This window comes from Cnephaeus nilssonii (assembly GCF_951640355.1).
Source record: "Cnephaeus nilssonii genome assembly, chromosome: 20".
Classification (NCBI taxonomy): Eukaryota; Metazoa; Chordata; class Mammalia; order Chiroptera; family Vespertilionidae; genus Cnephaeus; species Cnephaeus nilssonii.
In genome coordinates, this window is record NC_137091.1 from 50,049,459 (window position 1) to 50,076,953 (window position 27,495).

At 60.6% G+C, this 27,495-nt stretch overlaps 2 protein-coding genes across 5 annotated transcripts in view; both read left to right on the top strand.

The window, feature by feature from the left end:
- Positions 1-12,659: 12,659 nt before the first annotated feature.
- LOC307116680 (patr class I histocompatibility antigen, A-2 alpha chain-like) lies at positions 12,660-19,864 on the top strand (the record flags this gene model as incomplete). 2 transcript variants are annotated; one of them, XM_079800845.1, is made up of 8 exons in its annotated part: positions 12,660-12,783; positions 12,900-13,184; positions 13,456-13,731; positions 14,323-14,598; positions 14,721-14,825; positions 15,255-15,287; positions 15,421-15,466; positions 15,612-15,815. In XM_079800845.1, the coding sequence occupies exons 1-8, from the start codon at positions 12,711-12,713 to the stop codon at positions 15,616-15,618; spliced, it is 1,101 nt and encodes a 366-aa protein (XP_079656971.1). In that variant the 5' UTR covers positions 12,660-12,710. The 2 variants fall into 2 exon arrangements, with proteins under 2 accessions (XP_079656971.1, XP_079656972.1); XM_079800846.1 differs by lacking the exons at positions 14,721-14,825; positions 15,255-15,287; positions 15,421-15,466; positions 15,612-15,815 and adding an exon at positions 19,722-19,864.
- A 7,126-nt stretch (positions 19,865-26,990) lies between these two features.
- Positions 26,991-27,495, top strand: part of LOC307116685 (class I histocompatibility antigen, Gogo-B*0101 alpha chain-like) — a 43,276-nt gene continuing 42,771 nt past the window's right edge. For 2 of the 3 annotated variants that reach the window (XM_079800857.1, XM_079800858.1), the window contains exon 1: positions 26,991-27,085. In XM_079800857.1, coding sequence (XP_079656983.1) covers positions 27,013-27,085 — 73 coding nt within the window. In that variant the 5' untranslated portion in view covers positions 26,991-27,012. Of the gene's footprint in view, positions 27,086-27,202; positions 27,488-27,495 lie in introns of all 3 variants that reach the window. The other variant, XM_079800859.1, reaches the window with a different exon arrangement.

Consider the following 27,495-nt stretch of genomic DNA (forward strand, 5'->3'; position numbering starts at 1 on the left):
GTGTGACTGTACAATGAATGGAGGGGGGAATGGGGTGTGACTGTACAATGAATGGAGGGGGGAATCTGACGCAGCCGTGGGTTTCCGTTCACCCCAGAGAACAGCTGTGACTCGGAACTCAGACCGTCCACAGGGAGCACAGGCTCCTGTTCCTGCCCGTCGTTCAGCTGCTGGTGGGACCATCTGGACAATTGCCTAATCACCAATAATCCCGCAGCGGCTGGGGGAGATTTGATTAGGGGTAAAGTGGCTCCCTTCGGAGACGTCCTGGACTCTCCATGCACAGAGTCAACCTTCCTTCCTGTCTCAGGTCAGCAGTAAGGAACCTGGTCCCCGCATTCATCCATCTATCCATGCATCCATCCATTCATTCATCCATCCTTCCTTCCACCCATCCATTCATTCATCCATTCATTCACTCATCCATCCTTCATCCATCCATGTATTCACCCATCCATCCACCCATCTATTCACCCACCCATCCATCCATCCATCTATTCACCCACCCATCCATCCATCCTTCATCCATCCACCCATCTATTTACCCATCCATCCGTCCATCCATCCATCCATCCATCCATCTATTCATCCATCCATCCATCCATCCATCCATTCGTCCATCCGTCCGTCCATCCATCCATCCATCCATCCATCCTTCATCCATCCATCCATCCATCCATCTATTTACCCATCCATCCATCCATCCATCCATCCATCCATCCATCCATCTATTCATCCATCCATCCATCCATCCATCCATTCGTCCGTCCATCCATCCATCCATCCATCCATCCATCCATCCATCCTTCATCCATCCACCCATCTACTCACCCATCCATCCATCCATCCATCCATCCATCCATCCATCCATCCAACACTAACATGTAGTGGGAGTGAGGCCTGTGCTCCAGGCTTCCTGTCGGCCTGCTGCTTATGGAATGAAGACAGACAGAACACCCACTGTCCAGCCTGGCCGCTGTGGCTCATGGGTGAGGGTGGCCCACGCACCAGGAGGCCCAGGTTCCATTCCCTATGAGGGCACACGCCCTGGTGTCTGACTCCATCCTCAATAGGGGGCCTGCAGGGGCAGCCCATCCATGTTTCTATCTCCCTCTCCGTTCCTCTCTCTCTGAACATCTTTAAAGCAAAGAAACAAATGAAAACCCTGCTCTCCTGGTGTGCACAGTGGGACACGCAGGACCCACGTGCCTGGGTTGCAGACTCCTCCCCTCGTGCAAGGCAGCCAATGGGTGTGTCTCTCACACATGGGTGCTGCCTCCCTCTCTCTCTCCTCCTCCCTCCCTTGTGCTCTCTCTAAAAGAGAGAAAAATCACTGGGAAAATATCCTCCAGTGAGAATTAACCTCTGTCTCCTCTCTCTCTCTCTCTCTCTCTCTCTCTCTCTCTCTCTCTCTCTATATATATATATATATATATATATATATATATATATATACATATATAATGTGTGTGTGCGTGTATGTGTGTAAGTATGCATGTGCTTGTGTGTGTGAGTGTGTGCTTGTGCGTGTGAGTGTGTGCTTGTGAGTGTGTGAATGTGTGTGTGTGAGTGTGTGCTTGTGCGTGTGTGTGCTTGTGTGTGTGAATGTGTGTGTGTGAGTGTGTGAATGTGTGTGTGTGTGTGTGTGAATGTGTGTGTGACGGTGTGTGTGTATATGTGCGTGAGTGTGTGTACCATCTCATGTGAGTGGCACTAACTTGCATGTTGGGTGTGCTCACACCTTCAGCGCCAATAAACAGGACAGAGCAGGGGCCTGCGGGCCCCGGGGCACCCAACACCTGCGGGGGGGCCCCGCACTGAGCTCGACTCCCCCTCCCGCCCCCCCCCCCCGCCCAGCGGCCCTGCCCCCCCCCCCCAGCGCTGACCTCCTCGGGGACCCGTCCTCAGGGCAAGGCCTTTGGGGGGGGGGGGACGCCGGGATGGGCCGCGGGCTCCACGGAGGGGAACCCAGGCCGGGGGCGGTGCACAGACGGAGCCTGGACGTGAGGGGCGGCAGATGGGCCGCTCTGGCCCGGGAAGCGGCGGGGAAGCGGGAGGCGCTGCGGGGACCCGCACAGGCCCAGCCGGGAGCGCAGCCCTGCGGGGAGGGGGGGGGGGGTCCCGGGGCGGACGCACCCGGACGGGAGCGAGCTGTGCCCGGAGCTCAGGTGCCCGCCCCGGGCCGCCCCGGCAGCGGGAGAGGAGGCTCCGGAGCGCCGCCCCCGCCGGCCTCCCCTGGGGCTCAAGGCCGAGGTCCCCCTGCAGCGGAGCGGCCACAGGGAGGCCCGGCCCCTGAGGGCCCTGCGGACCCGCGGGCGGCGGGGGTGGGGGGGGCGGCAGAGGCACCCCGATCCTCAGGCCGCCTCTGTGGGCTCCGGGCCTGACGGTGACTCGGGGACCCCTCTGCGCCCCCTGCAGCCCAGGACCCAGGGGCCCCCCTGGGGCGGCGCCCAGTTCCCTCCGCGGGGAGGCCGCACCTGGACCTGCCCGGCCGCCTCCTGCCCGCGTTTGGGGGGCGGGTCCCGGGACTCGGCCTCGCAGCCAATGCGGGGGGCCTCCCCCCGGGGGTGCGGGGAGGGGGACCCGGAGCAGAAGGGCCCAGAATACACCGGGGACACAGCCCGCACCCCCGGGCTCAGCGGCCGCAGCGGAGACGGAGGCAGAGCCGGCAGCGCCCCCTGCGGGCCGGGTCGGGCACAGGAGGCAGCCGCCCCCCGGGGCGACAGGGACCCGCTGGCTGGTCGCTGACCTCAAACTGGGGTGCCGGCGGGTCCCCCAGCTCTGGCCCCGGGGCGCCCCTATTCGCAGGGGAACCCGTGGGGGACGCGGGGCCCATCGCCCTGGGACAGGGCCCCCCGCACGGGGTCCTCTGAGCCCCGGGCGCTCCGGGCTGAGGCTGGGCCGTCCCTCCGGGGAGCGGCCGCTGAGTCCCCGGAGCAGAGGCGCTGCGGCGGGTGCGGGGCCAGGGCCCGGCCTCCGGGGACAGGACTGGGGCCGTGTCCTTGGGAACCAGCACCCGTTCCCACGGGAGCCCGAGCCGGGGAAGGCCTGGGAGCTGCCCCCGCCCCCGCAGTTGGGGGAACAGAGATGGTCCCCCCTTTGGCATCTCAGGGGCCACATGGGGACAGAGCGCAGGGCCCCAGGCAGCCCCGCAGGGCCTCCTCTCGGACCCGCAGGGGAGCCGGGGACACCCAGGCCAGAGCTCATGGCCGTCCCCTCCGAGGTGTGAGGGCAGGTGGGGGGACTCCCCGTGAACCCCGCTGTCCGTGAGGGGCTGTGAGCCGCACTTTGGGGGGAGGGGAAGGGCAGTGCTGGGATGGGGAGGCGGGGGCAGCAGGACCGGCCCAGACAGGCTGTGCAGGGAGGACAGGCCCGCAGCACGGACCTCCCCCCGGCAGGGGGCGCGGAGCGGGGAGGCCGTGGGGAGAGGGCGGCCGTGGCGGTGCGGACGGACCGGGGTCCGCTCTCCGCCGGCGGGAACTTTAGAAACAGAACCGGGACCGAGGGGTCCGGCCGCGGGCACTCCCAGGGGGACGGTCCCCGGGAGCCGGGCCGGGCGCGGGCGGCGCTGGGGGAGGCCGCTGAGCGGAGGCCGTGGCGTCCGTCCCGCCGGCCGCCGGAGGGGGCGCTCCTCTCCGCGGCGGCCCGGCCCCGGGGTCCGGCCGGCGGCGCTGGGGGAGGAAACGGGGCGTTTCTCGGGGAAAGCGCGGCCCGGTCCGAGGTGCTGGTTCGTTCCGTCCCCCGCGCCCGTGTCCGTCCTCGGGGCGTCTGTTCAGACCGCGGGGCCTCCTCCGGGTGCGGGGCCGTCGGCGCCGTCATCACCGGGGTTTGTTCCGGTCTCCGCGCCTCCGGGGCGATGGAAACGGCTCAGAACCCCCCGTGTGTGTTCTCAGGTCACAGGTGAGCGTTTTCTTAGGACAAAAGCCCAGAGACCTCTCTGTGCATCCTGTGAGCACAGCTGTTACCGCGTCTTCCAATGCATTTTCCCTGATTTCAGGGCAGAGAGAGGGCGGGAGGGACCGTCCGTGATGAGCATCCTCCATGCGCCTCCTGCCCGCCCCCTGCTGGGCACGGGGGGTCCCCTGGGCCTGGGCCCGGACCCCGCCTCACACTGTCCCCTCCGGGGTCACAGGTCGGTGCTCAGCCCACGGAGCCCCCGGCCCGGGACTGTGAGCTCCGGGGACGGCTGAGCCTTCGGGAAAAGCTTCCTGAGAAACCGGGGCCCCCCTCCGCCCGCCCCACAGCGGGTCCCCTCCGCCCGCACCCCAGCCTGTCCTTCATCTTCCCGATGCGATGGTTTCCGTTCATTCCTGTTTCTCTGGTTCCCCCTTCTCATTCCTGTTTCCGTGTGTTCATTACAGACACCGGTGACTGACATCCGCATTTCTTCCTCCCACCTTGTTCCTCACGAGCTTCACTGGGGGTTGGGCTGTGGGTGCTCAGACCTCGGACTTCAGGGAGAAGGACCCGCAGCCCCGGGACCGGGGTGACCCGAGGCCTCCGCTGTGGGGAGCGGCCCGGAGCGCACAGGGGGGCCGGGTCCTCCCTGTGGGACACGGTCACCTCTCAGACCCGCTTCCGAGGCCATGACCCAGGAGACAGAGCCGCACCCCCTCCCTGGTCCGCACAGACACACAGCCCCCCCCCCCTCGCTCACAGAGGACCCCACGGCCCCTGCGCGGCTCAGGGAGCGAAGCTGCTTCTCCCCAGCTGCCCCCCATCCCCGCTGCAGGCGGCCTGGTCCCCTGACAGTCACTGAGCAGCCCCCCCACAGCCCTGCCCCCCCGACACCTCCCATCAGAGGAGCCTGCGGCCCAGCCCCTCCCGAGGCCGCCATCCGGAGACCGCACCCTGGATGTGCCCCCTCCCCCTTCCCACCAGGATGCCCAGGCCCCGGGGGATGGTTCTCCCCCCCAATGAGGACCCCCCCTCGCCTGCCCCCAGGGGCCTCCCGGGCTTGGGGAGGAACCTGGTCCCGGACCCTGTCTCTGTCGGCATCTCGGTGCGTCTCTGAGTCTGATCTGGGCCTGAGGTTGTCTGTCTCTGGGTGTGAGGGTGACACGGACACGTTTCATGTTTTCCTTCCTGGTTTCAGCTTTGGGTCTGGGTGTGAGAAATCCTCCTTCCACAGCTGTAAACGCCTCACAGGTAATGTCACTGGGGAGGGCATTCCAAGGCGAGGGAGACAGGGGGTTAGAATGTGGGGGAGGTAGGGGGGAGCGGTAGGTAAGGGTTCTGGGGGGAATCTCAGTCACATCCTCTGCCTCATGCTCTCTGAGTGCGTGCGGGCCCAGGAGCTGCTGTCTGTGGGTTCAATACCCACTGTCTCTGCGGTGAAGCCTCCGGGCCGCTCCTGTCACCGGGTCACCAGACACAACACCAGGCCCCGGTGCCGGGCACAGGGAGGCTGCAGGGAGGGGCGCTGTGAACCTCACACCCTCAGGGGTACCTCACATGGAGTTCATGCCTGTGCAGCTCGGTGTTACATGCGTGTTAGTTACACGCTCCTGGGCAGCTGGGATGAGGATCACTGAGACCCCCACACACACTGAGGTCAGGGACACGTGAGCCCCGTGGCTCCCACGTGAAGACACTGTGGCCTCCCTCCGTCCGTGAGCCCACGGGGCCTGTGGGGCGGAGACTGGACACTGAGAGCATTCAGCGGGCGCCGTCTCAGGGGGCAGCCACACGCCCCCACGGCGGCTGGATTAAAGGTCCACGAAGGGGAAGTCCCTGCTCGGCCAGGAGCCCCGTGTCAGGCCCAGTGGCCACAGCAGGTGGGGGCTGCCCCGTGGGGGAAACCGAGGCAGAGCGAGGCCTGGCTCACAGAAGGTCCTGCTGGACCGACCGCTCTGCTGGGGTCTGGGCCTCAGGGCGGAGCACTCGGCCCATTTGCAGAAAAGGCCCGGCCTGGCCGGTGCGGCTCAGCGGGCAGTGCTGTCCTGGCACTGACAGGTCTCAGGGTGACCCCTGGGCAGGGCGTGGGGGAGGCAACCACTCAGTGGTCTCTCTCCATCCACGTTCCTCTCTCCCTCCCTCTCCCGTCCTCTCTCTCTAAATCAATAAACACGTTTATTTTATTTATTTATTGTTTTAGTTGGTAAAATGCTCTTTTGCACACACATTTCCGGCATCCGGCACAGTGAACCGAATGCCCATTTTTGCGCAACTCGCACACCGTACAGCTCCCACAGTGTCCTGTCACCTGAGCATTAGAAACGTTTGACGTTCTTCTCAGTCCTCACAGCGCCCCTGTGAGGTCGGCGGTGTGGACCCCATTCCACAGATGGGGAGGTCGAGGCACGGAAAGGCAGGGGCTCCTCGGAGGCCGCAGGTCTGGGCTCCGCCTCCTCGTTCCGGTCCCATCGGACCTCACACGGACCCGCTCCTGTCTGGCCCGGAGCCAAATGAGGGCCTTCCCGGTTCCTGTTTGAGGCCCAAAGCCAGCCCCTCGCCCCGAACGGGAAAGACGGAAACATGACTGACCCTCGGGGGGGCCAGTTGCTGCACGTAAGCCTGTCCCGAGTGGCCTCGCTCTGTGGAGCTGGCGCGCGCTCCGACCCCGTTGGAAGGCAGTTGGAAGCGGCATCGGGGACGATGACACTTTGAGAACGGAGCGTAGAAATCAATAGTTCATAGGTTTGCATCAAAACATAAAACGACACGCTATGGCAAAGCCAGAAGGAACCCCAAACCGACCGAGAGCCGTGCCTCCCGGCGTCTGGCCGGGCCCCGCACAGAGCAGGCGGCCAGGGAGCGGTTCCTGGACGGAGGACGCGTCTCGGACACGCCGGCCGCTGCGGGCAGCCCCTGGGGAGCAGGGCGGGGCAGGAGCCGGGGCCCGGGGAACACCGAGCCGGGGTCTGGGGGTGGATGCCTCCTTTCTGCCAAAGAAGAGTCGGGGCTCTCAGCACGGAGCCCCCTGAACTTGCACTGCCAATCACACAGACGGGGTGTAAACAGGGTGAATACGTGGGGAGCCTCATCGGGGAGGGACCCTAAAACTGGACAGAGGCTCCTGCGCCCGCGGAGGACGGGAAGGAGGGGGTGAGGGCGGTGCTGCTCGGGTTTCGGTAAAATGTGTCTCTGACGCTAGAGGCCCGGGGCCCACGCCCCTCCCGGCGGCAGAAGCCTGGGCCTGAGTGAGGGGCCCACCTCCCGGGGCGGGGGGCGGGGTTCCAGCCCAAAGGCAGCGGGGCCTCCGGGCGGCTGGGCCCCTGCAGCCCCGCTCCCGGCCTCTGCGGACACCGCTGTGCCTGCTCCGCGTCCACCTCACCCTCGTCCCTCTCATTCAGCCCAGAGCAGATGCTCGGGGATGGGGGGGGGGGGGTCCTCTGGTCCTGAGAACTCTGACCTCTGGTCTGGAGGGACGTCCCGGGAGGAAACGGGGAGTAGAAAGTGACGGAGGAAACCCCTCCTGCTCGGCGGCCAGAGGCCGGTCTGTCCCCCCCTCCCCGGGCTGAGGACCCTCCCTGTCCCAGAGGGGACACCCTTTCCCCCCCTCCCGGGCTGAGGACCCTCCCTGTCCCAGAGGGGACACCCTGTCCCCCCTCCCGGGCTGAGGACCCTCCCTGTCCCAGAGGGGACACCCTGTCCCCCCCTCCCGGGCTGAGGACCCTCCCTGTCCCAGAGGGGACACCCCTGTCCCCCCCTCCCGGGCTGAGGCCTCTCCCTGTCGGATGTCCAGGGTGAGCTCTCTTCTGGAAGGTCCCAGGGCCATGCTGGGAGCTCAGCTTTGGGCGCAGGATCCGCCTCAGGGAGAGGGATTCTGGGAAGAGAAGAGGAGGGAGAGGCAGGGCCAGTTGGGAGTCCCCTAGCCAGAACAACCTTTCTCAAAGTGCGGTCCGTGGAACCCTGCCGTCTCTGAGAGCCTTTCCCGGGACGTGGGGGTCACACTGTTGGCAGGAGATGAGGGACATCCGGGCTGTTCACTCCGCTGACATGGCGCTGAGGCCAAGCTCAGCACGAATGGCTGACACCGACCTCCACAGTCATCCCTCCCCCCAGCCCTGACCGCAGAGAGAAGACAGACAGACACACAGAGGACAGAACCAGTTTCCCTTTACACGACACGGAGGAAGGAGGGGACATTATTCTCTTCACTGAAGCCTCGTTCTTCCATCCACATTTTAAACCATCGCGGCCTCCAGGGAGATGCCCCAAAGGTGAACGCAGCGCCTGCATCGCCCACACCCACAGAACAATGACCCCCCCCACACCCACCGAACAATGACCCCCCCACACCCACAGAACAATGACCCCCCCACACCCACAGAACAATGACCCCCCCACACCCACAGAACAATGACCCCCCCCACACCCACAGAACAATGACCCCCCCACACCCACAGAACAATGACCCCCCACACACAGAACAATGACCCCCCCACACCCACAGAACAATGACCCCCCACACCCACAGAACAATGACCCCCCACACCCACAGAACAATGACCCCCACACACCCACAGAACAATGACCCCCCCACACCCACAGAACAATGACCCCCCACACCCACAGAACAATGACCCCCCACACCCACAGAACAATGACCCCCCACACACAGAACAATGACCCCCCCACACCCACAGAACAATGACCCCCCACACCCACAGAACAATGACCCCCCACACCCACAGAACAATGACCCCCACACACCCACAGAACAATGACCCCCCCACACACCCACAGAACAATGACCCCCAAACCCACAGAACAATGACCCCCCACACCCACAGAACAATGACTCCCCCACACCCACAGAACAATGACCCCCCCACAGCCACAGAACAATGACCCCCCACACACAGAACAATGACCCCCCACACCCACAGAACAATGACCCCCCCACACAGAACAATGACCCCCCCACACCCACAGAACAATGACCCCCCCACACCCACAGAACAATGACCCCCCCACACCCACAGAACAATGACCCCCCCACACAAACAGAACAATGACCGCGCCTCACACCCACAGAACAATGACCCCCCACAGCCACAGAACAATGACCCCCCCACACCCACAGAACAATGACCCCCCACAGCCACAGAACAATGACCCCCCACAGCCACAGAACAATGACCCCCCACACCCACAGAACAATGACCCCCCCCACAGCCACAGAACAATGACCCCCCCACACCCACAGAACAATGACCCCCCACAGCCACAGAACAATGACCCCCCACAGCCACAGAACAATGACCCCCCACACCCACAGAACAATGACCCCCCACACCCACAGAACAATGACCCCCCACACCCACAGAACAATGACCCCCCCACACCCACAGAACAATGACCACACCCACAGAACAATGACCCCCCCACACCCACAGAACAATGACCCCCCCACACCCACAGAACAATGACCCCCCCACACCCACAGAACAATGACCACCCCACACCCACAGAACAATGACACCCCCCCACAGCCACAGAACAATGACCCCCCACACCCACAGAACAATGACCCCCCACACCCACAGAACAATGACCCCCCCCACAGCCACAGAACAATGACCCCCCACACCCACAGAACAATGACCCCCCACACCCACAGAACAATGACCCCCCCCACAGCCACAGAACAATGACCCCCCCACACCCACAGAACAATGACCCCCCACACCCACAGAACAATGACCCCCCCACACCCACAGAACAATGACCACACCCACAGAACAATGACCCCCCCACACCCACAGAACAATGACCCCCCCACACCCACAGAACAATGACCCCCCCACACCCACAGAACAATGACCACCCCACACCCACAGAACAATGACCCCCCACACCCACAGAACAATGACCACCCCATACCCACAGAACAATGACCCCCCCACACCCACAGAACAATGACCCCCCCACACCCACAGAACAATGACCACCCCACACCCACAGAACAATGACCCCCCCACACCCACAGAACAATGACCCCCCCACACCCACAGAACAATGACCACCCCACACCCACAGAACAATGACCCCCCCACACCCACAGAACAATGACCCCCCACAGCCACAGAACAATGACCCCCCCACACCCACAGAACAATGACCCCCCACACCCACAGAACAATGACCACCCCACACCCACAGAACAATGACCCCCCACAGCCACAGAACAATGACCCCCCCACAGCCACAGAACAATGACCCCCCCACACCCACAGAACAATGACCCCCCCACACCCACAGAACAATGACCCCCCCACACCCACAGAACAATGACCCCCCCCACAGCCAGCGCTCAGAGCCCCTGGAATCCACCCAGCAGAACCCACAGCAGCCACAGACTCAGAGCCACAGGGAGCGGCTGCTGGCGGCCGGAGGGCGGGGGGACTGGGCAGAGCAGGTGGAGGAGGAGGAAACACAACATGGTCCCTACTGTGTGGTCATGGGGAGGAGGAGCACAGCACAGGGCACACAGTCAGTCATGTTGTAACAGCTACATGTGCGGTCACATGGTGCTACATGTATGGGGCGATCACTGTATAAGTCATATAAATGCTTAACCACAGACCTGTACACCTAAACTAATACAATATTGTACATCAACTGTAATTTTTTAAGTATATTTTATTGATTTTTTACAGAGAGGAAGGGAGAGGGAGAGAGAGTTAGAAACATCCATGAGAGAGAAACATCGATCAGCTGCCTCCTGCACACTCCCCACTGGGGACGTGCCCCCAACCAAGGTACATGCCCTTGACCGGAATCGAACCCGGGACCCTTCAGTCCGCAGGCTGACGCTCTATCCACTGAGCCACACCGGCTTCGGCATACATCAACTGTAACTGAAAAATAAAAAATATTTTTAAAAAGAAGATATATACTTATATCTTGCCTTTATTAAACAAATGGTTTAATTTCTTAACAGGCTTTAATAAAAATGGAAGATTAAAAAAAAACCACATATGATGGCCTGGGAGGTACACAAAAACCCTCTGCCACATTCCAAGTGTCAGGTACCAGGGAGGTCATGTGTGTGAGCGGGGCCAGCCTCTTTCTCATGGGATCCCATGTGAACTTTAAAAAAAAATGATTTCTGAAAGAAACTGAGAGGGAGAAGGAGACAACATCCATGATGGGAGAGAACCATGGACAGGCAGCCTCCTGCACGCCCCCCACTGGGGATGGAGCCTGCAGCCCAGCAGGTGCCTCACTGGGAATGGAACCCTGACCTCCTGGTTCAGAGGTCAGTGCTCAGCCGCTGAGCCACACCCGGCCTGGCCCGTGTGTACGGAACAGAATGAAGGACACACACACCAGGATTGCTGGGATTGGGGGAACTGGCACTCACTTTCTCACACATGAACCTGAGCTTCTCCCTCAGGAAATGTCACCGGGCAGGGGACAGCGGACAGGCCTGTTGTCTGATGAAATGTCAGCCCCGAGAGAAAACCAGAATGTGGGGACAGGTGTGTCCCACCACGTCAGCTAGACCCTTCCCAGCGCTGACACGCTTTCCTGGGGGCTCTGTGGGGACAGACACAGAGGTGAGCTTGGATGGCGGGTGATTAATGCATCCGCACGGGAAGGGCTCTGGGACTTAGAGACACAGGCATCCCTTTAACTAACCTGCATGAGGACAGAGCCACCAGCAAGACAGCCCTGGGGACGGTGACAGAACAGAACAGGAAACAGTCAATATTCCCCAGCCAGCGGGGCTCGGTGGTTGAACATTGACCTATGAACCAGAAGGTCACAGTTCAACGTTTTGTCAGAGCATATACTGGGTTTGGAGGCTCCATCCCCAGTGTGGGGCGTGTAGGAGGCAGCTGATCTACTGATTCTTTCCCATCATTGATGTTTCTATCTCCCTCTCCCTCTCTGAAATAAAAGAATATATATTTAAAAATTAAGACAAGAATAACACAGTCAATAGGGTTTCGGGTCTCACTTTGCAAAGCCCTTTTCAGGAACGACCACGTGTGTGGCTGCAGTGACTGTCACAGGGGAGACCCACCCTGATCTGAAAGGTCAGTAACCCGCTCCTGCCCGTTTCTGTGAGGCCGTCCATGTCTTCATGAGCTGCAGCCACAAGAACAGACAAAACGCAGAAGCAAATGTGAAAGCCCAGCGTCTCCCAGGGAGAAGGGCACGGATGTGACCTGGGAGCAGCCCCTCCTCCCTCCTCCGTGTTCACTTGGGAAATTGGTGATTTTCATAAAAACATGACTCTGGGACCCTCTCACAGGCAGTGAGCATGCGCCGTGAATTCATACTTGTTTCCTCTGTGTGACTCCGTGACTGGTGACTGTGACAGACGGAACCACGTAAACAAGGTTCTTGGGGCGCCTCCCTCCTGGGTGAGGCTGCACAGAGATGGTGACCCCAGAACCTTGGAAAGTCCCTGAACAGCACGGCGCCGGGGCCAGGCGTCGGGGACCGTGTGACGGGCGCTCCGCGCAGGAGGAGGGTCAGGACCGAGTCCAGGGCCCAGGCCTGCGCTCCGGTCTCAGCGGGGGACAGAGTCTGGGGGGCAGCTCCGTGGTGGGGACTCCCCAGCGCCCTGGTTTCACTTCTCCTCTCCCAACCTGAGTCGGCGCCTCCTTCCTGGATACTCGTGACGCGGCCCCACCTCTCACTCCCATTGGCTGAGCGGTTTCCAGAGCAGCCAATCAGCGTCCCCGCTGCTCCCGGTTATAACTCCTCCGCGGAAGCGCCCGGACTCAGAAGGTCCCCAGACGCCGAGGATGCGGGTCATGCGTCCCCCCACCCTCCTCCTGCTGCTCTCGGGGGCGCTGGTCCTGACCCCCAGCCGGGCCGGTGAGTGCGGGGTCGGAGGGGGCGGCTGTGCGGGGAGGAGCGAGGGGACCCGGCGGGGGCGCGGGGCCGGGAAGGCGCGTGTCCAGCCCCGGCCCTGCCCCCCGTCCGCCCCCCAGGCCCCCACTCCATGAGCTATTTCCACACCATCTGGTCCCGGCCCGGCCGCGGGGAGCCCCGCTTCCTCTCCGTCGGCTACGTGGACGACACGCAGTTCGTGCGGTTCGACAGCGACGCGGCGAGTCCGAGGATGGAGCCGCGGGCGCCGTGGATGCAGCAGCCGTGGGTGGAGCAGGTGTACCCGGGGTATTGGGACCGGCACACGCAGATCCAGAAGGAAGCCGCACAAATTAACCGAGTGGACCTGCAGACCCTGCGCGGCTACTACAACCAGAGCGAGGACGGTGAGCCGCCGCCGGGCCCGTCACGACCCCCCTCCCCACGGACGGGCCGGGGTCGCCCCGAGGGTCCGGGTCCGAGCGTCACCCCGAGGCGGCGGGACCCGCCCGGCCCCCACCCGGGAGGAGCCCGCGGGGACTGTGACCCGATTTCACTTTCAGTTTTAGATTCAGGCCCCGCGGGGCGGGGTGACCTCGGGGCGGGGCTGACCTCGGGGCGGGACTGACCTCGGGGCGGGGTGACCTCGGGGCGGGACTGACCTCGGGGCGGGGTCAGGGTCTCACACCATCCAGTTCATGTATGGCTGCGACGTGGGACCCGATGGCCGCCTCCTCCGCGGGTACAGACAGGACGCCTACGACGGCACCGACTACATCGCCCTGAACGAGGACCTGACCTCCTGGACCGCGGCCGACATGGCGGCTCAGATCACAAAGCGCAAGTGGGAGGCGGCGGGTGAGGCAGAGGATTGGAGGAGCTACCTGGAGGGCCTGTGTGTGGACTCACTGCGCATGTACCTGGAGAAAGGGAAGGAGACCCTGCTGCGCGCAGGTACCAGGGGCCCTGGGGCCGCCCCCTCTGTCCGGGGCTGGGGCTCCTACAAGGAGACAGGACAGGGGGTCAGTGTCAGACACCCCTCCTTGGGGTCAGGGAGGGGGTCCCCTGGATGTCCACGTCAGGTTCCAGAGGGACTCCCCCTCCTCTCAGGGACAGTTAGGGGTGCAGGCTCTCCTGGGGTGCAGGGAGACCCCCTGAAATAGCCCATCAGCAGTTCCCACGGGCCCTGCAGGGGCTCTGGGACCCATGGGGACCTCCTCTCTCAGGCCTTGTGCCTGCCCCACACCCCCTGTGTCTGAGGCCTGACCCCAGCTTTTCTGAGTCACGTGGCCTCCACCCAGGTCAGGACCACAAATCCCTTTTCTCCCCTCAGAGACCTGCCTCCTGCCCTGGGCTGTCTCTCTCTGATTCTAGAACTTTCTAAAGACTAGGAGGTCCTTGCAGGTGCCTGTGTCCAGGCTGGTGTGTGGGCTGTGTGCTCCCTCCCCCACCAGGTGTCTGTCCACTCTCAGCATGGTCACATGGGCGCTGCTGGAGTGTCCCATGGTGGATGCAAAGTTCCTGCATTTTCTCCCCTCCCCTCAGACCCTCCAAAGGCACACGTGACCCACCACCCCGTCTCCGACCATGAGGTCACCCTGAGGTGCTGGGCGCGGGGCTTCTACCCTGCGGACATCAGCCTGACCTGGCAGCGTGACGGGGAGGACCAGACCCAGGACATGGAGCTGGTGGAGACCAGGCCTGCGGGGGACGGCACCTTCCAGAAGTGGGCGGCCGTGGGGGTGCCCCCTGGCGAGGAGCAGAGATACACGTGCCATGTGCAGCACGAGGGGCTGCCCGAGCCCCTGACCCTGAGATGGGGTGAGGAGGGCCGTGGGCACAGAGCCTCTTCTCAGGGCAGCGGGGACCCTGGGGGACCTCAGTGGGGTCGGGGCTGAGGCCTGGGGTCAGGGCCCTCACCCTCCCTTCCCTTCTCCCCCCAGAGCCATCTCCTCACACCTTCATCTTCATCATCCTGGGCATCGCTGGGGGCCTGGTTCTGCTGGGAGCTGTGGCTGGAGCTGTGATGTGGGGGAGGAGGCGCTCAGGTGGGCAGGGGTGGGGTCTGAGTGTCTGTCCCACTGGGGGTGCAAGCCCAGGTAGACATGTGTCCCCCCTCATTCATGGGAATCCTCATCCCCACGCGTGTGATGGCCAGTGTGGGGCTCTGTGCTCACACTTACTCTCTAATGAGGCCCATGGGAAAATGAGGGACCCACTACCACCTGATGATGCTGGTCGTGGGGACCCCGTTCCCAGCAGCCCCAGGTCAGAGGGCAGGTCCCTGCTGAGCACAGACCTCCAGGAGGGCGGTGGGTCCAGTCCCCACACGTGCACTTCCCTCAGGTTTCCTGGTCCTGCCCTGGGTCTGTACACACGGTTCTGGAAACTTCTCTGGGCCCAGGACTAGGGCTTCCTTTAGGACCTCCTGGCCCTGCCTCCTCCCTGGTCTCTCACGGGATGTTTTCTTCCCGCAGGTGGAAAAGGAGGGAGCTACGCTCAGGCTGCCAGTGAGTATGGAGGAGTGACCCCTGAGTCCCTGTGACAGTGCAGACGGGAGCCATGGGGGACCCCTCCCGCCCCATAGTTCCTCCTTAGTCTCCTGCCCTGGGCTCTGACCCCGTCCTGGTGTGTCCCCCCCAGGCAGTGACAGCGCCCAGGGCTCTGATGTGTCTCTCTCGGCTTCTAAAGGGGAGACCTGCCGTGGGGAGGGGTGGGCAGAGCGAGGCCTGTGTGGGGGGGAGTCTGTGGGACACTGTGAGCATGAAGTGGGTTTGAGAATGTCACCAGTTCCAGCCACTGCCCTGGATCTGCTCATGAGGATTGTCCTCCACAGCGTGAGGAGCTGCCCTGTGGGGACTGAGTGATGGAAGATGTGTCCACGCTCCCACTTCCTGACTCAGGAACCTCTGATGGGGGCGGCCCCGCCCTGCTCTCCACACTTTCCCGTCAGCAGAGGTGGGCTGGACCCTCCCCCTCCCCATCCCTGCCTTTCCTCCCTGGTGCTCTGAGCTGCAACATGTTGCTTGATAGTAAATGAGATTCTGGATGTGCCTTTGTTCATTTCTTGCTATGAAGGGTTGATGGGTTAATTGAAGGATGGCTGAAAGTCTGAGAGGAAATTAATGGAAGCACCTAGAACTTTCACAGAGCCCATGTGTTTTTGTTGCTGAGCCAGTCACCGGTGGAGACAAGAGAGGCTGTGAGGATGGAGCATGCTCAGTGCATCGTGGGCTTTGACGTGGTCACTCCTCGGCCGGGTCACCTCTCTGCTCCTCTGACCTTGTCCCTCAGGGGAACCCTGTCCCACCAGGACCTGTGGTCACAGGGACTCCCATCCTCCAGGCCTTGTCCCGGGTCCTAATGCAGCGCCTCTCCAGGACCCTGGACAGCGAGGGCTTTTGGGGTGGAGTCAGCTTGGGCTCAGGCCAGGGGCAGGCCCTCAGCCCTAAGCATAGGGGTGTTTGTGGTTTGTTTTTTGTAGATGTTCCTCTCTCTGTGTGTGTCTCTCCCCCTCCCTTCTCATCTCTCTAATCAATCAGTAGAGAGGTATCCTTGGTTGAGCAGTAACGACAACTAAAAAGAATCATCCAATGAATACATAAATAAGTGGAACATCCAATCGATGGTTTTATTTTGCTCCCTCTCTCTTTCTCTTTCTTTCTATCATCAACCAATAAAAATAAAATAAAAGAGCTGTGGGAAGGCTCCATCAAAGCAGTTTGTAAGTCTGTCTGGTGTCCCCCTTTCGCTCTTTCCCTTCCTTCTGCTTCCAGCCTAGACGGTGGCCATGATGGCTGGGGCTTCCAGAGTGCCCAGGGCCCAAAGCCCTGTGGGTGAAGGATGGGCTGGAACAGGTACCTGCAGCCCCAGCCGCTGTGACAGTGGGTAGAGCATCAGCCTGGGAACGCAGGGTCCAAGGTTCAGTCTGGTCAAGGGCAAGTACCTCGGTTCAGGCTCGATCTCTGGTCCTGGTCGGGGCTTGTGCAGGAGGCAACCAATGCATCTTTCTTTCTCACGTTGGTATTTCCTCTCTCTGTCCCCCCCTCCCTTCTCCTCTCTCTAACCATCAATGGAAACTCTCCCCGGGTGAGCATTAACAACACCCACAAAGGAACTGCCTCCTGCCCCAAGGACCCGGCAGCACACATTCACACGAAAAAGCGAGTCCGCCCACTGGATGTAACATTGCTGTTCTTCACTCGATGCAACGTCTTACAGATATTTCACACAGGTGCACAGATCTACTTCCATGTCACAGCTGTCGGTCATATGGCATCATATGCAAGCATCATAGTCCATTCACCCGGTCCCCTCTGGAATGTCACTGAGGTTGCTTCTGATATTTTGCAAACAATGCTGCAACCGCAGCCCCAAAGCTGAATGTGGGCAGTTTGGCTGGATTTTGTTAAAAAGTCAGGTTTATTGAGGGCGCAATTTACCCACAGTAACGTTCCCCCTTTTAGCGTGCTGTTCTAGGAACTGTGACAAACTGTGGTGGCCCAGGGGCAGGCCTGGCCCACAGAGACTTTAAGGCACAGGAAGGCGATTTTAGTAAAAACAACAGCAAAACAGATCTCAAGGGAAAGCAAGCGTGTCCTGAGCCCGCAGTCCCAGAGTGGTGCCCGGGGACGCTGATTCTGGGTTGGGGGAAGGTCCCCCATGGCCACAGGTCTCCCCAGAGCTTGGGGACATTCAGAATCGTCCCCGGAGAGGAGAGGACGGGCTGGCCCAGACAGGCGGAGACTGCACTTCACGCCGTGTCGGTGTATAACGCGGAGGCTTTCCAGGGAAACAGGAAGCCAGGGGGTAACATACGTAAGGAAAGCGATGGACATCGGAAACGGGGAAGGGCTCCTGCCTCCCTCCCGGGCCTCATGTTCTTCCCTGAACGTTGGAGGGAACCCGGTTCTGGAATTAGCACAGAGGAGGGTCCCCCATTCCTCCTCTGAGATCAGGTCCTGCTGGGACTGGTCTCTGCCCACTGCCCTCTCTCCAGCCTCCAGCGGGCCCCGGGATGTGGGGAGGGGGGGCAGCTGCAGGTTTAGGGGAGCAGCGCTGTGGGCAGTGCAGGTGCAGTGACGTCCCCGGGGGCACCCTGAGCTGCAGCCGCCCCAGGACAGCTGAGCTGGGACCACAGCCATGAGGTCACTGTGCCCAGCACAGGGAGGGGCTCCCCCTGCAGGAGCCGCGGCTGGTTGAGTGACAGGTGGGAGCGTGGGGTTGCCTCTGGGGCCTCACTGAGGGGGAATGGGAGACCCGCGGGCCCGTGGGCAGGTGTGTGGGGCACAGGGTGTGTAAGAGGCAGGGAACAGGGAGGGGGAGGGGGAGAGAGGGGAGGGGGAGGGGGACACCACGGGAAGGGGACCAGGTGTGGGCTGTGGGACAGGGCAGGGGCTGTTTGATGGGTGGTCGGTGTGGGGCTCGCTGGGAGGTGACCTTGAGGAGTGGTTGGAAGGTCATGACCCAGTAGATCCTCTGGAGGCAGGTCTGGCCAGGCGGGAACCTGCAGTGCGCATGCCCTGGGCAGGAAGGATCGGGTCTCTGGGAAGAGCCAGGAGGCGGTGTGGGCGGAGCAGAGAGAGAGGAGCTGAGACAGAGCCTGGGGACCACGTGGGCGGAGGGGGGAAGGGCGGGGCTGTGCTGAGGGAGGCGGGGTCCCAGGACAGTTTGGAGCAGGGGAGGGACATGGGGTGACGCCCCCTTGAACAGGTCTCTGTGGCTGCTGTGCTGAGGGCAGACCTGGGGGCCAGGGAGGCAGTGGGGGAGCGGGAGGGTCTGCCGGGTGCAGGCGGGAGATCCCTCCGCGGGGTGAGCGTGGGAATAGTGGGCCGGGTGGGATTCTGGAACCTTCTGAGGAGGACTTACAGCACTCCTCATGGTCCATCCGGGGTCTGGGAGAGAGCGGGCACCGTCACCAGAAATGCCATTGGACGGAAGGAGGAGGAGAGAGTTGCCCTCAGGGGAGATGGGGGCTCAGGGACCAGCATCTGGGGGGGGGGGCGCATCACAGAGGTTGGTTGTAGGAGATGTTGGGGAGCTGTCTGCTGGGAACAAGGGGCCGGGGGACTGGCGGGTGGACATGAGCTGGAGGACGGAGGGTGTCGCGGGAGAAACAGACTTGGGCGGCGACGCTCAGAAAGGCCATCTGGGGCCTTAAACACGGACGCGGCCCCAGGGAGCGAGGCTGCAGGAGACAAGGGGGAGGGACCCACCAGGACCCCGTGCTGAGCGCCCCATCCCACCCGCACCCGCGCCCCCTCTGCAGTCCTGTCCCCGCTTCCCGAGGTGAGTGGGCCCCGAGGCCCCGCTTTCCGGGGCTCAGGAGGCCCTGGTCACTCGCTGAGACTCCGGGTCCGGGCTGAGGGGGGCGTCTGGGTCCCCAGCGAAGCTGGTGCCAAGCCCATGGGTTTGGGGAGCAGGAGGAACCCGCGCAGGACGCCCCGGGGCCGCGGGCGCCTCCCCTGCGGGGCTGGCTGCAGGGAGACCCTGGTCTGGGCCCAGTTCCCTGAGGCTGGGCCTGGGCTGGGCTGGGGGTGTGAGGGGCCCACAAGGGTGCTGGGGCTCAGCCAGAGGGGGAGCCGCTGAGGTCAGCTACAGCTCCCGCGGGGACGGGCCTCCCTCCCACAGTGAAGGGTTTGTGTGTTTTCCTCAGAAAGGAAAGGGGGGCCCATGTGGTCAGTGATGGGCGTGAGGCTGGGAGTGGCCTGTCGTTGTCTCTGCCCCCGGGTGGCGTCAGGGGGGGGGGGACTCGGGGAGCAGTCTGGGTCAGCGTGTCTCTAACCTGCTCCCAGGAAGCCGGAGCCCCTGACCCTGAGATGGGGTGAGGAGGGCCGTGGGCACAGAGCCTCTTCTCAGGGCAGCGGGGGCCCTGGGGGACTCAGTGGGGTCGGGGCTGAGGCCTGGGGTCAGGGCCCTCACCCTCCCTTCCCTTCTCCTCCCAGAGCCGCCTTCTCACACCTTCTCCATCATCTTGGGCATCGCTGGGGGTCTGGTTCTGCTGGGAGCTGTGGCTGGAGCTGTGATGTGGGGGAGGAGGCGCTCAGGTGGGCAGGGGCGGGGTCTGAGTGTGCACTCTAGGCAGTGACAGCGCCCAGGGCTCTGATGTGTCTCTCTCGGCTTCTAAAGGGGAGACCTGCCATGGGGAGGGGTGGGCAGAGGGGTGGCCTGGGCGGTGGGGAGTCTGGGGGACACTGTGAGCATGAAGTGGGTTTGAGAATGTCACCAGTTCCAGCCACTGTCCTGGATCTGCTCATGATGATTGTCCTCCACAGCGTGAGGAGCTGCTTTGTGGGGATTGAGTGATGGAAGATGTGTCCACGCTCCCACTTCCTGACTCAGGAACCTCTGATGGGGGGGCTGGCCCAGCCCTGCTCCCCACACTTTCTGGTCCAGCAGAGGGGGGCTGGACCCTCACTATCGCTGACTTTACTTCCTCATGCTCTGAGCTGAAAGCTGTTCCTTCCGCATTAAAATGTGGTTCTGGAGGTGACTTTGTTCATTTTTGCCATGAAGGGTTGGTGGGAAAATTAAAGGAGAAGACTCTAAATTTTGAGGGGAAATACATATAAACACCAAGAACTTTCCAGAGCTCATGTGTTTGCTGTGCTGAGCTGTCCCAGGTGTGGACAGGAAAGGTGATGTGGACAGATCATGGTCGTGGCCTGTGCCCAGGGGGTGCTCAGTGCATCATGGGCTTTGACGTGGTCACTCCTCGGCTGGGTCACCTCTCTGCTCCTCTGACCTGTCCCTCAGGGGAACCCTGTCCCACCAGGACCTGTGGTCACAGGGACTCCCATCCCCCAGGCCTTGTCACGTGTCCTAATGCAGCGCCTCTCCAGGACCCTGGACAGCGAGCTTCCTGGGGCAGGTCAGCCTGGGCTCAGGCCTGTGTCCCGTTCTCCATCCTCCTCTCCTGGGTGTTCATTTCTTTGCTCTGGTGGACACTATGCCGGTTACTGTGTTTGTGTAGGAGTTTTGGTCTCATTCTCTGGGTGTCTCCGTCTGACAATATCAGGGTCCATGTTACCCGTCAGTGCCCCGCAGGCCCAGGGTCCCTGCCCACAGGACTCTGTGGTGAGGAGAGATGGGTGTTCAGGCTCCTCCTGCTCTTGCCTCCTTCTATGGCCTGAACGTTCCAACCCTCTGATCAGCTTGGTCTTTCTGGGGACCGGCCCCCACCCTGATGCTCTCCAGGCCCCTCAGCCAAGAGCTATCTCATCAGCGTCCCAAAGACACTTGTCACTCAGGAGGTGCCCAGGATTTAGGAGCTCCGTGTCAGGAGCCAGGGGCAAAGACCAGACACTTCCTTTCATCCCACAGGTCTCTGCCCACAGATCCATTAATAGCCAAAGTGCCCCAGTAGTTAAGGATACTGGCACCTTACTAGAGTCCCACTCACTCATGAACAAGAGTCCAGTCCATCCTCCTGTTGAGGATGGTTACATGCCCATACACTTAGGAAAATTGCCCAACAGTTTTAGTCAGAGGGGAAACTCAAGTTCAGCCACAATGTGATATTGGTGCCCACCTCCCAGGAGAGCAAAAATGAAAGACTGAGACGAAGTCAATTGTTAGCAAGGATTTGGACTAATTGTATTTCTCATATATTCCTGGTGGGAGAGGAAGTCGTTTCAAATAACGTACTTTGAAAATGCTTTGGCAGCACTCAATACATCCAGCATTTGGCAGTACTCACCACACCCAATGCCCCAGCTATTCCACTCCTGGTTATTTCCCCAATAGACACACATACATATCTGTGCAAAACATATGAAGAATTTGTTCATTGCTGCATAATTTGCAAAATCTACGTATAAGACAAATGCGCATGAGCAGTAGAGGAGGAATGTGGTGTGTTCATAGGACAGAACCCTGTAGCCCTGAGAGTGGATACGTTAGAACCACAAGAGCCACTGGGACAAGGGGGGACAGGATGTGGAGAGAGAGCAGGTGCAGAGAGGTGGCCACTGTTACATTCCCTTCTCCCCAAAGCTGATGGAACTCATCTGTGGGGTAGAAATCTAGGGAGGGGTGAGTCGGGATGGGGCCAGTGTGTGACCAAATAACAGTGAAGAGGGTCCGCTGAGGACTGGAATGTTCTGTGAGTGTTGTTGATCGCACCCTCACCCTGTGCAAATCCACTGTATATATGGGATTTGTCCACGTCTCTCTGCGCATGTGATCCTTCATCTTTTCATCTATTATTAAAATTTTATCTTTGTAATTTCACCCAATTTCCTATTTGTTCTTGTTCTTAATTTTAGATTTGGAGGGTATCTCTCTGTCTGTCCTAATTATTACTTTCCCTGAATCCTGTCTGTATGTCAAGAATAATTCTTTCCAGGGTAAAACCTCAAAAAAAGAAGCAGAAGCAGAAGTGGAGGAAGGGAAGAGGAGGAAGAAGAAGAACAAGAAGAAAGGGGAAGAGAGTGCGGAGGGGTAGGAGAGCTAGTGGTTATACAGTGAGTCACCAAAGCGCAGGACTCTGGGTGGCTAAGGCAGCACATCATGGTCTCCCGTGGAGCCGTGTGGACATTAGGGATCCCAGGAGTCTGAGCAGCGTTAGCACAGCTCACAGGGTTCAGGCTCCAGGCTGAACAGCCCTGGGCCCCGTAGGAAGGACCATGATGTTCCCATCAGGGAGGGACCAGCTTCCTGACCCAGGAGAGAGGCTCAGCCTGGGACCATCCTGGTGTCAGCCTGATGTTGGGAGCAGGGGAGCCCTGAGGACGATGCCCACATGGGAATGGGGTGTGACTGTACAATGAATGGAGGGGGAAATGAGGTGTGACTGTACAATGAATGGAGGGGGGAATGGGGTGTGACTGTACAATAAATAGAGGGGGGAATGGGGTGTGACTGTACAATGAATGGAGGGGGGAATGGGGTGTGACTGTACAATGAATGGAGGGGGGAATGGGGTGTGACTGTACAATGAGTGGAGGGGGGAATGGGGTGTGACTGTACAATGAATGGAGGGGGGAATGGGGTGTGACTGTACAATGAATGGAGGGGGGAATGGGGTGTGACTGTACAATGAATGGAGGGGGGAATGGGGTGTGACTGTACAATGAATGGAGGGGGGAATGGGGTGTGACTGTACAATGAATGGAGGGGGGAATGGGGTGTGACTGTACAATGAATGGAGGGGAGAATGGGGTGTGACTGTACAATGAATAGAAGGGGGGAATGGGGTGTGACTGTACAATCAATGGAGGGGGAATGGGGTGTGACTGTACAATGAATGGAGGGGGGATGGGGTGTGACTGTACAATGAATAGAGGGGGGGAATGGGGTGTGACTGTACAATGAATAGAAGGGGGGAATGGGGTGTGACTGTACAATGAATGGAGGGGGGGTGGGGTGTGACTGTACAATGAATGGAGGGGGGAATGGGGTGTGACTGTACAATGAATGGAGGGGGGAAGGGGTGTGACTGTACAATGAATGGAGGGGGGAAGGGGTGTGACTGTACAATGAATGGAGGGGGGAATGGGGTGTGATTGTACAATGAATGGAGGGGGAATGGAGTGTAATTGTACAATGAATGGAGGGGGGAATGGGGTGTGATTGTACAATGAATGGAGGGGGAATGGGGTGTGACTGTACAATGAATGAAGGGGGGAATGGGGTGTGACTGTACAATGAATGGAGGGGGTAATGGGGTGTGACTGTACAATGAATGGAGGGGGGAATGGAGTGTAATTGTACAATGAATGGAGGGGGGAATGGAGTGTAATTGTACAATGAATGGAGGGGGGAATGGGGTGTGATTGTACAATGAATGGAGGGGGGAATGGAGTGTGACTGTACAATGAATGGAGGGGGGGAATGGGGTGTGACTGTACAATGAATGGAGGGGGGAATGGAGTGTAATTGTACAATGAATGGAGGGGGGAATGGGGTGTAATTGTACAATGAATGGAGGGGGGAATGGGGTGTGACTGTACAATGAATGGAGGGGGGAATGGAGTGTAATTGTACAATGAATGAAGGGGGAATGGGGTGTGACTGTACAATGAATGGAGGGGGTAATGGGGTGTGACTGTATGATGAATAGAGGGGGGAATGGGGTGTGACTGTACAATGAATGGATGGGGGAATGGGATGTGACTGTACAATGAATGGAGGGGGGAATGGGGTGTGACTGTACAATGAATGGAGGGGGGGAATGGGGTGTGACTGTACAATGAATGGAGGGGGGAATGGAGTGTAATTGTACAATGAATGGAGGGGGGAATGGAGTGTATTTGTACAATGAATGGAGGGGGAATGGGGTGTGACTGTACAATGAATGAAGGGGGGAATGGGGTGTGACTGTACAATGAATGGAGGGGGGTAATGGGGTGTGACTGTATGATGAATGGAGGGGGGAATGGGATGTGACTGTACAATGAATGAAGGGGGGAATGTGGTTGACTATACAATGAATGGAGGGGGGAATGGGGTGTGATTGTACAATGAATGGAGGGGAGAATGAGGTGTGATTGTACAATGAATGGAGGGGGGAATGGGGTGTGACTGTACAATGAATGGAGGGGGGAATGGGGTGTGATGAAACCGTGGGTTTCCGTTCACCCCAGAGAACAGCTGTGACTCGGAGCTCAGACCGTCCACAGGGAGCACAGGCAGCTGGTCCTGCCTGTCGTTCAGCTGCTGGTGAGGCCATGAGGACAGCCTTCAGGAAGGAAGGTCGATGGACCAGACTGGGAGAGGGTATCACAGGCTTGGGGTTGGCTTCCTACAAACCCGGTGGGGGCGCAGGGATCCATGGGGTTGGCTTCCCACAGAATGGGATCCGTGTCAGAGCGCCCTCTGCTGGTCAGGACAGGGAGGCGTGGCCAGCTTACTCAGTGCCTCCCCTCAGGCCCACCTCAGGAGTGTTGGGAACTCCCCTTCCCCGGGGTTCCCTCTCCATCTGACACATTAACGGCCAAATGTGAGGGGATAAAGTCGCTCCTCTTTGGAGACGTCCCAGACTCTCCCCACAGACAGTGTCACCTGAGCCTCCGGTGACATGATAATGCATCTCTGTGGGAGGAGAAGGTCCAGGATCCCTGTCCCTGTAACTATGGACTCAGGGCCCCGGCTCGTCCTGGATGACACATCCCTGCCCAGAGCTCAGGAGCAAAGACCAGCCCCATGAGGTCTTCCTCGCGTCCAACCTCAGGGCAGAGACCAGGACAGGAGGGTGGTCCAGGAGGGGACATGGAACTGGGGTGGGTCTCACACGAGGCAGGACAGGCGCTGCCCCACATGTATCTGAGCTGCTTCTGCTCGCTCTGCTGGGCTGGGGGGGGGCATGTGCTGGGGAGTGTCCCAGGGTGGATTCCCGCCAATGCTGGGCTTCCCGCACCTCTCTGTGTCCTAGAGTCCCCGACAATGAGGGACCCAGCACGGGGCTCCCTTTGGGATCTGAGCCAAGGGTGGGACGGCCAGGGCCACTGAGCGGCTCACCGTGTGCAGAGGGTCTGCTCCTCTTCTCAGACCTGACCGAGCCGGAGGCTGGGGTGTGAAAACCATTGTAAAACGGATGACATTGGTGTGTAGAATGTGGGTGATAACTTTAACATTCTGACATAGAATAAGGTTTCTACACACACACACACACACACACACACACACACACACAGACTCATAGACACATATTCACCCAGAATCCTAGTCTGTGGTGTAATAACATGATATAAAGACCACCTAACACTATGTTTCAGTAATTTGTAAGGAGAGTGGGAAGGAGAGGGAGAGAGAGATAGAAACGTTGATGAGAAACATCTGCTGCCTCCATAACGCACCCCACTGGGGACTGAGCTGCTACCCAGGCATGAGCCCCACTGGGAACGGAATTGGCCATCCCTTGGTGCATGTGGGGATGCCCAACCACTGAGCCACGCTGGCCGGTGATATCAGGACCTTGTGTGTTTCCTCCTGGAATCCTGCCTTGGGCTGCAGTGTCTCTGTCTCCCTGGGAGGTGGGGCTCTTTCCTCTCTGTGCGCTCTCTGTGGTGGGAGTGAGAGTTGCTCTGTGCACGTGAGGCAGCAAAGGGAGAGAGAAATTGCTGGAGAGATCATCTCTATTTGTCCAATGGTTTGACGGGCCCAACATGCCGGCTCTGTCTTTCCCATTTGACATTTTAATGTTTTATCCTCTCATCCCAGGTCGCCACAGACAATCCAACATGGAACCCAGTCCCATCTCCCATCACCGTGGCTTCTGCTCCTCCTATGAACTCTGTGTGAGAGCTCACATGTCCCAGCCGTGTGAGCACAGTGAGCAGGGAGAGCACACGGTGGGCACACCCCCTTGACCTCTGTTCTGCACTAACGTCCACGTTCCTCTCTCCCAGGAGGAAGCAGAGGCGCAGGGTGGGAAGCAACATCCCCAGGGGCACTGAGCTCACTCCTGAGGGACCTCGACACCAGGTGGGAGCTGTGGGGTCCAGAGGCGGGAGCTCCCACCCCCTGCCCTGGGACCTCCCCACGGTCCTGTCACCATCCCATGTCACAGATGAGGGAATGGGGTTCTGAGAACTCAATGCTGGGGGTCCCGGTGCTCTGAGCCAGCGAGTGGCGAGTAGGGAGGTGAGAAGAGGAGCGGATCTGGAGGTGCAGGAGCTGAGGGGTATGGGGGCTCACTGGCCCCTCCCGTGCGGCCTGCACAGCAGTTTCATGAGCTGCACCCACTGCTCCTGAAGGGAAAGGGCTTTGGTGACTCTGGGATTTTAAAAAACTGGAGTCTCCCTGCTTGTCCTCAGTAATGGCGTCAGGGGTCTCTAGTGGCATGAAGACCTTGCCTCTGATTGACGTCACTCCCTGAGCCCGCCCACGGCCCCTGTGGGCTGTGCCTGAGGGCCCCTTGCTGTTCACTCACAGGAGCTGCCACAGCTTTGATGGCCGCCTCCCTGCTCTGGGGGAACTGGAGCTCAGAGCCCCAGCTGATGCTCCTTTAGGGGGAAGTGGGCGGAGAGCTCCCCCTGCAGGAGGAGGGCAGCCCGGGCCCAGGCCCAGGCCTGGTGCTCAGGTCTCAGCCCAGGGAGGAGTCTGGAGCAGAGCCGCTCAGGGTTGGGGCTCCCCTTCTCCCTGGGGTTCCCCTCTCCATCTCACATCCCTGCTGAGTCCTCCTTTCCGGATAGGCCTGACGCAGCCGCACTGCTCACTCCCATTGGCTGTCTGCTTCCAGGTTAGACCATCTCCAGGAGCCCCTGGGACTCAGACGGTCCCGGGACACCGAGGATGCGGGTCCTGAGGCCCCCCACCCTCCTCCTGCTGCTCTCGGGGGCGCTGGTCCTGACCCCCAGCCGGGCCGGTGAGTGCGGGGTCGGAGGGGGCGGCTGTGCGGGGAGGAGCGAGGGGACCCGGCGGGGGCGCGGGGCCGGGAAGGCGCGTGTCCAGCCCCGGCCCTGCCCCCCGTCCGCCCCCCCAGGCCCCCACTCCCTGAGGTATTTCCTCACCGCCTTTTCCCGGCCCGGCCGCGGGGAGCCCCGCTTCTTAGCCGTGGGCTACGTGGACGACACGCAGTTCGTGCGGTTCGACAGCGACGCGGCCAGTGGGAGGATGGAGCCGCGGGCGCCGTGGATGCAGCAGCCGTGGGTGGAGCGGGAGCACCCGGGGTATTGGGATTGGCACACGCATATCAGCAAGGGAGACGCACAGTCTTTCCTATGGCACCTGCGGAACCTGCGCGGCTACTACAACCAGAGCGAGGACGGTGAGCCA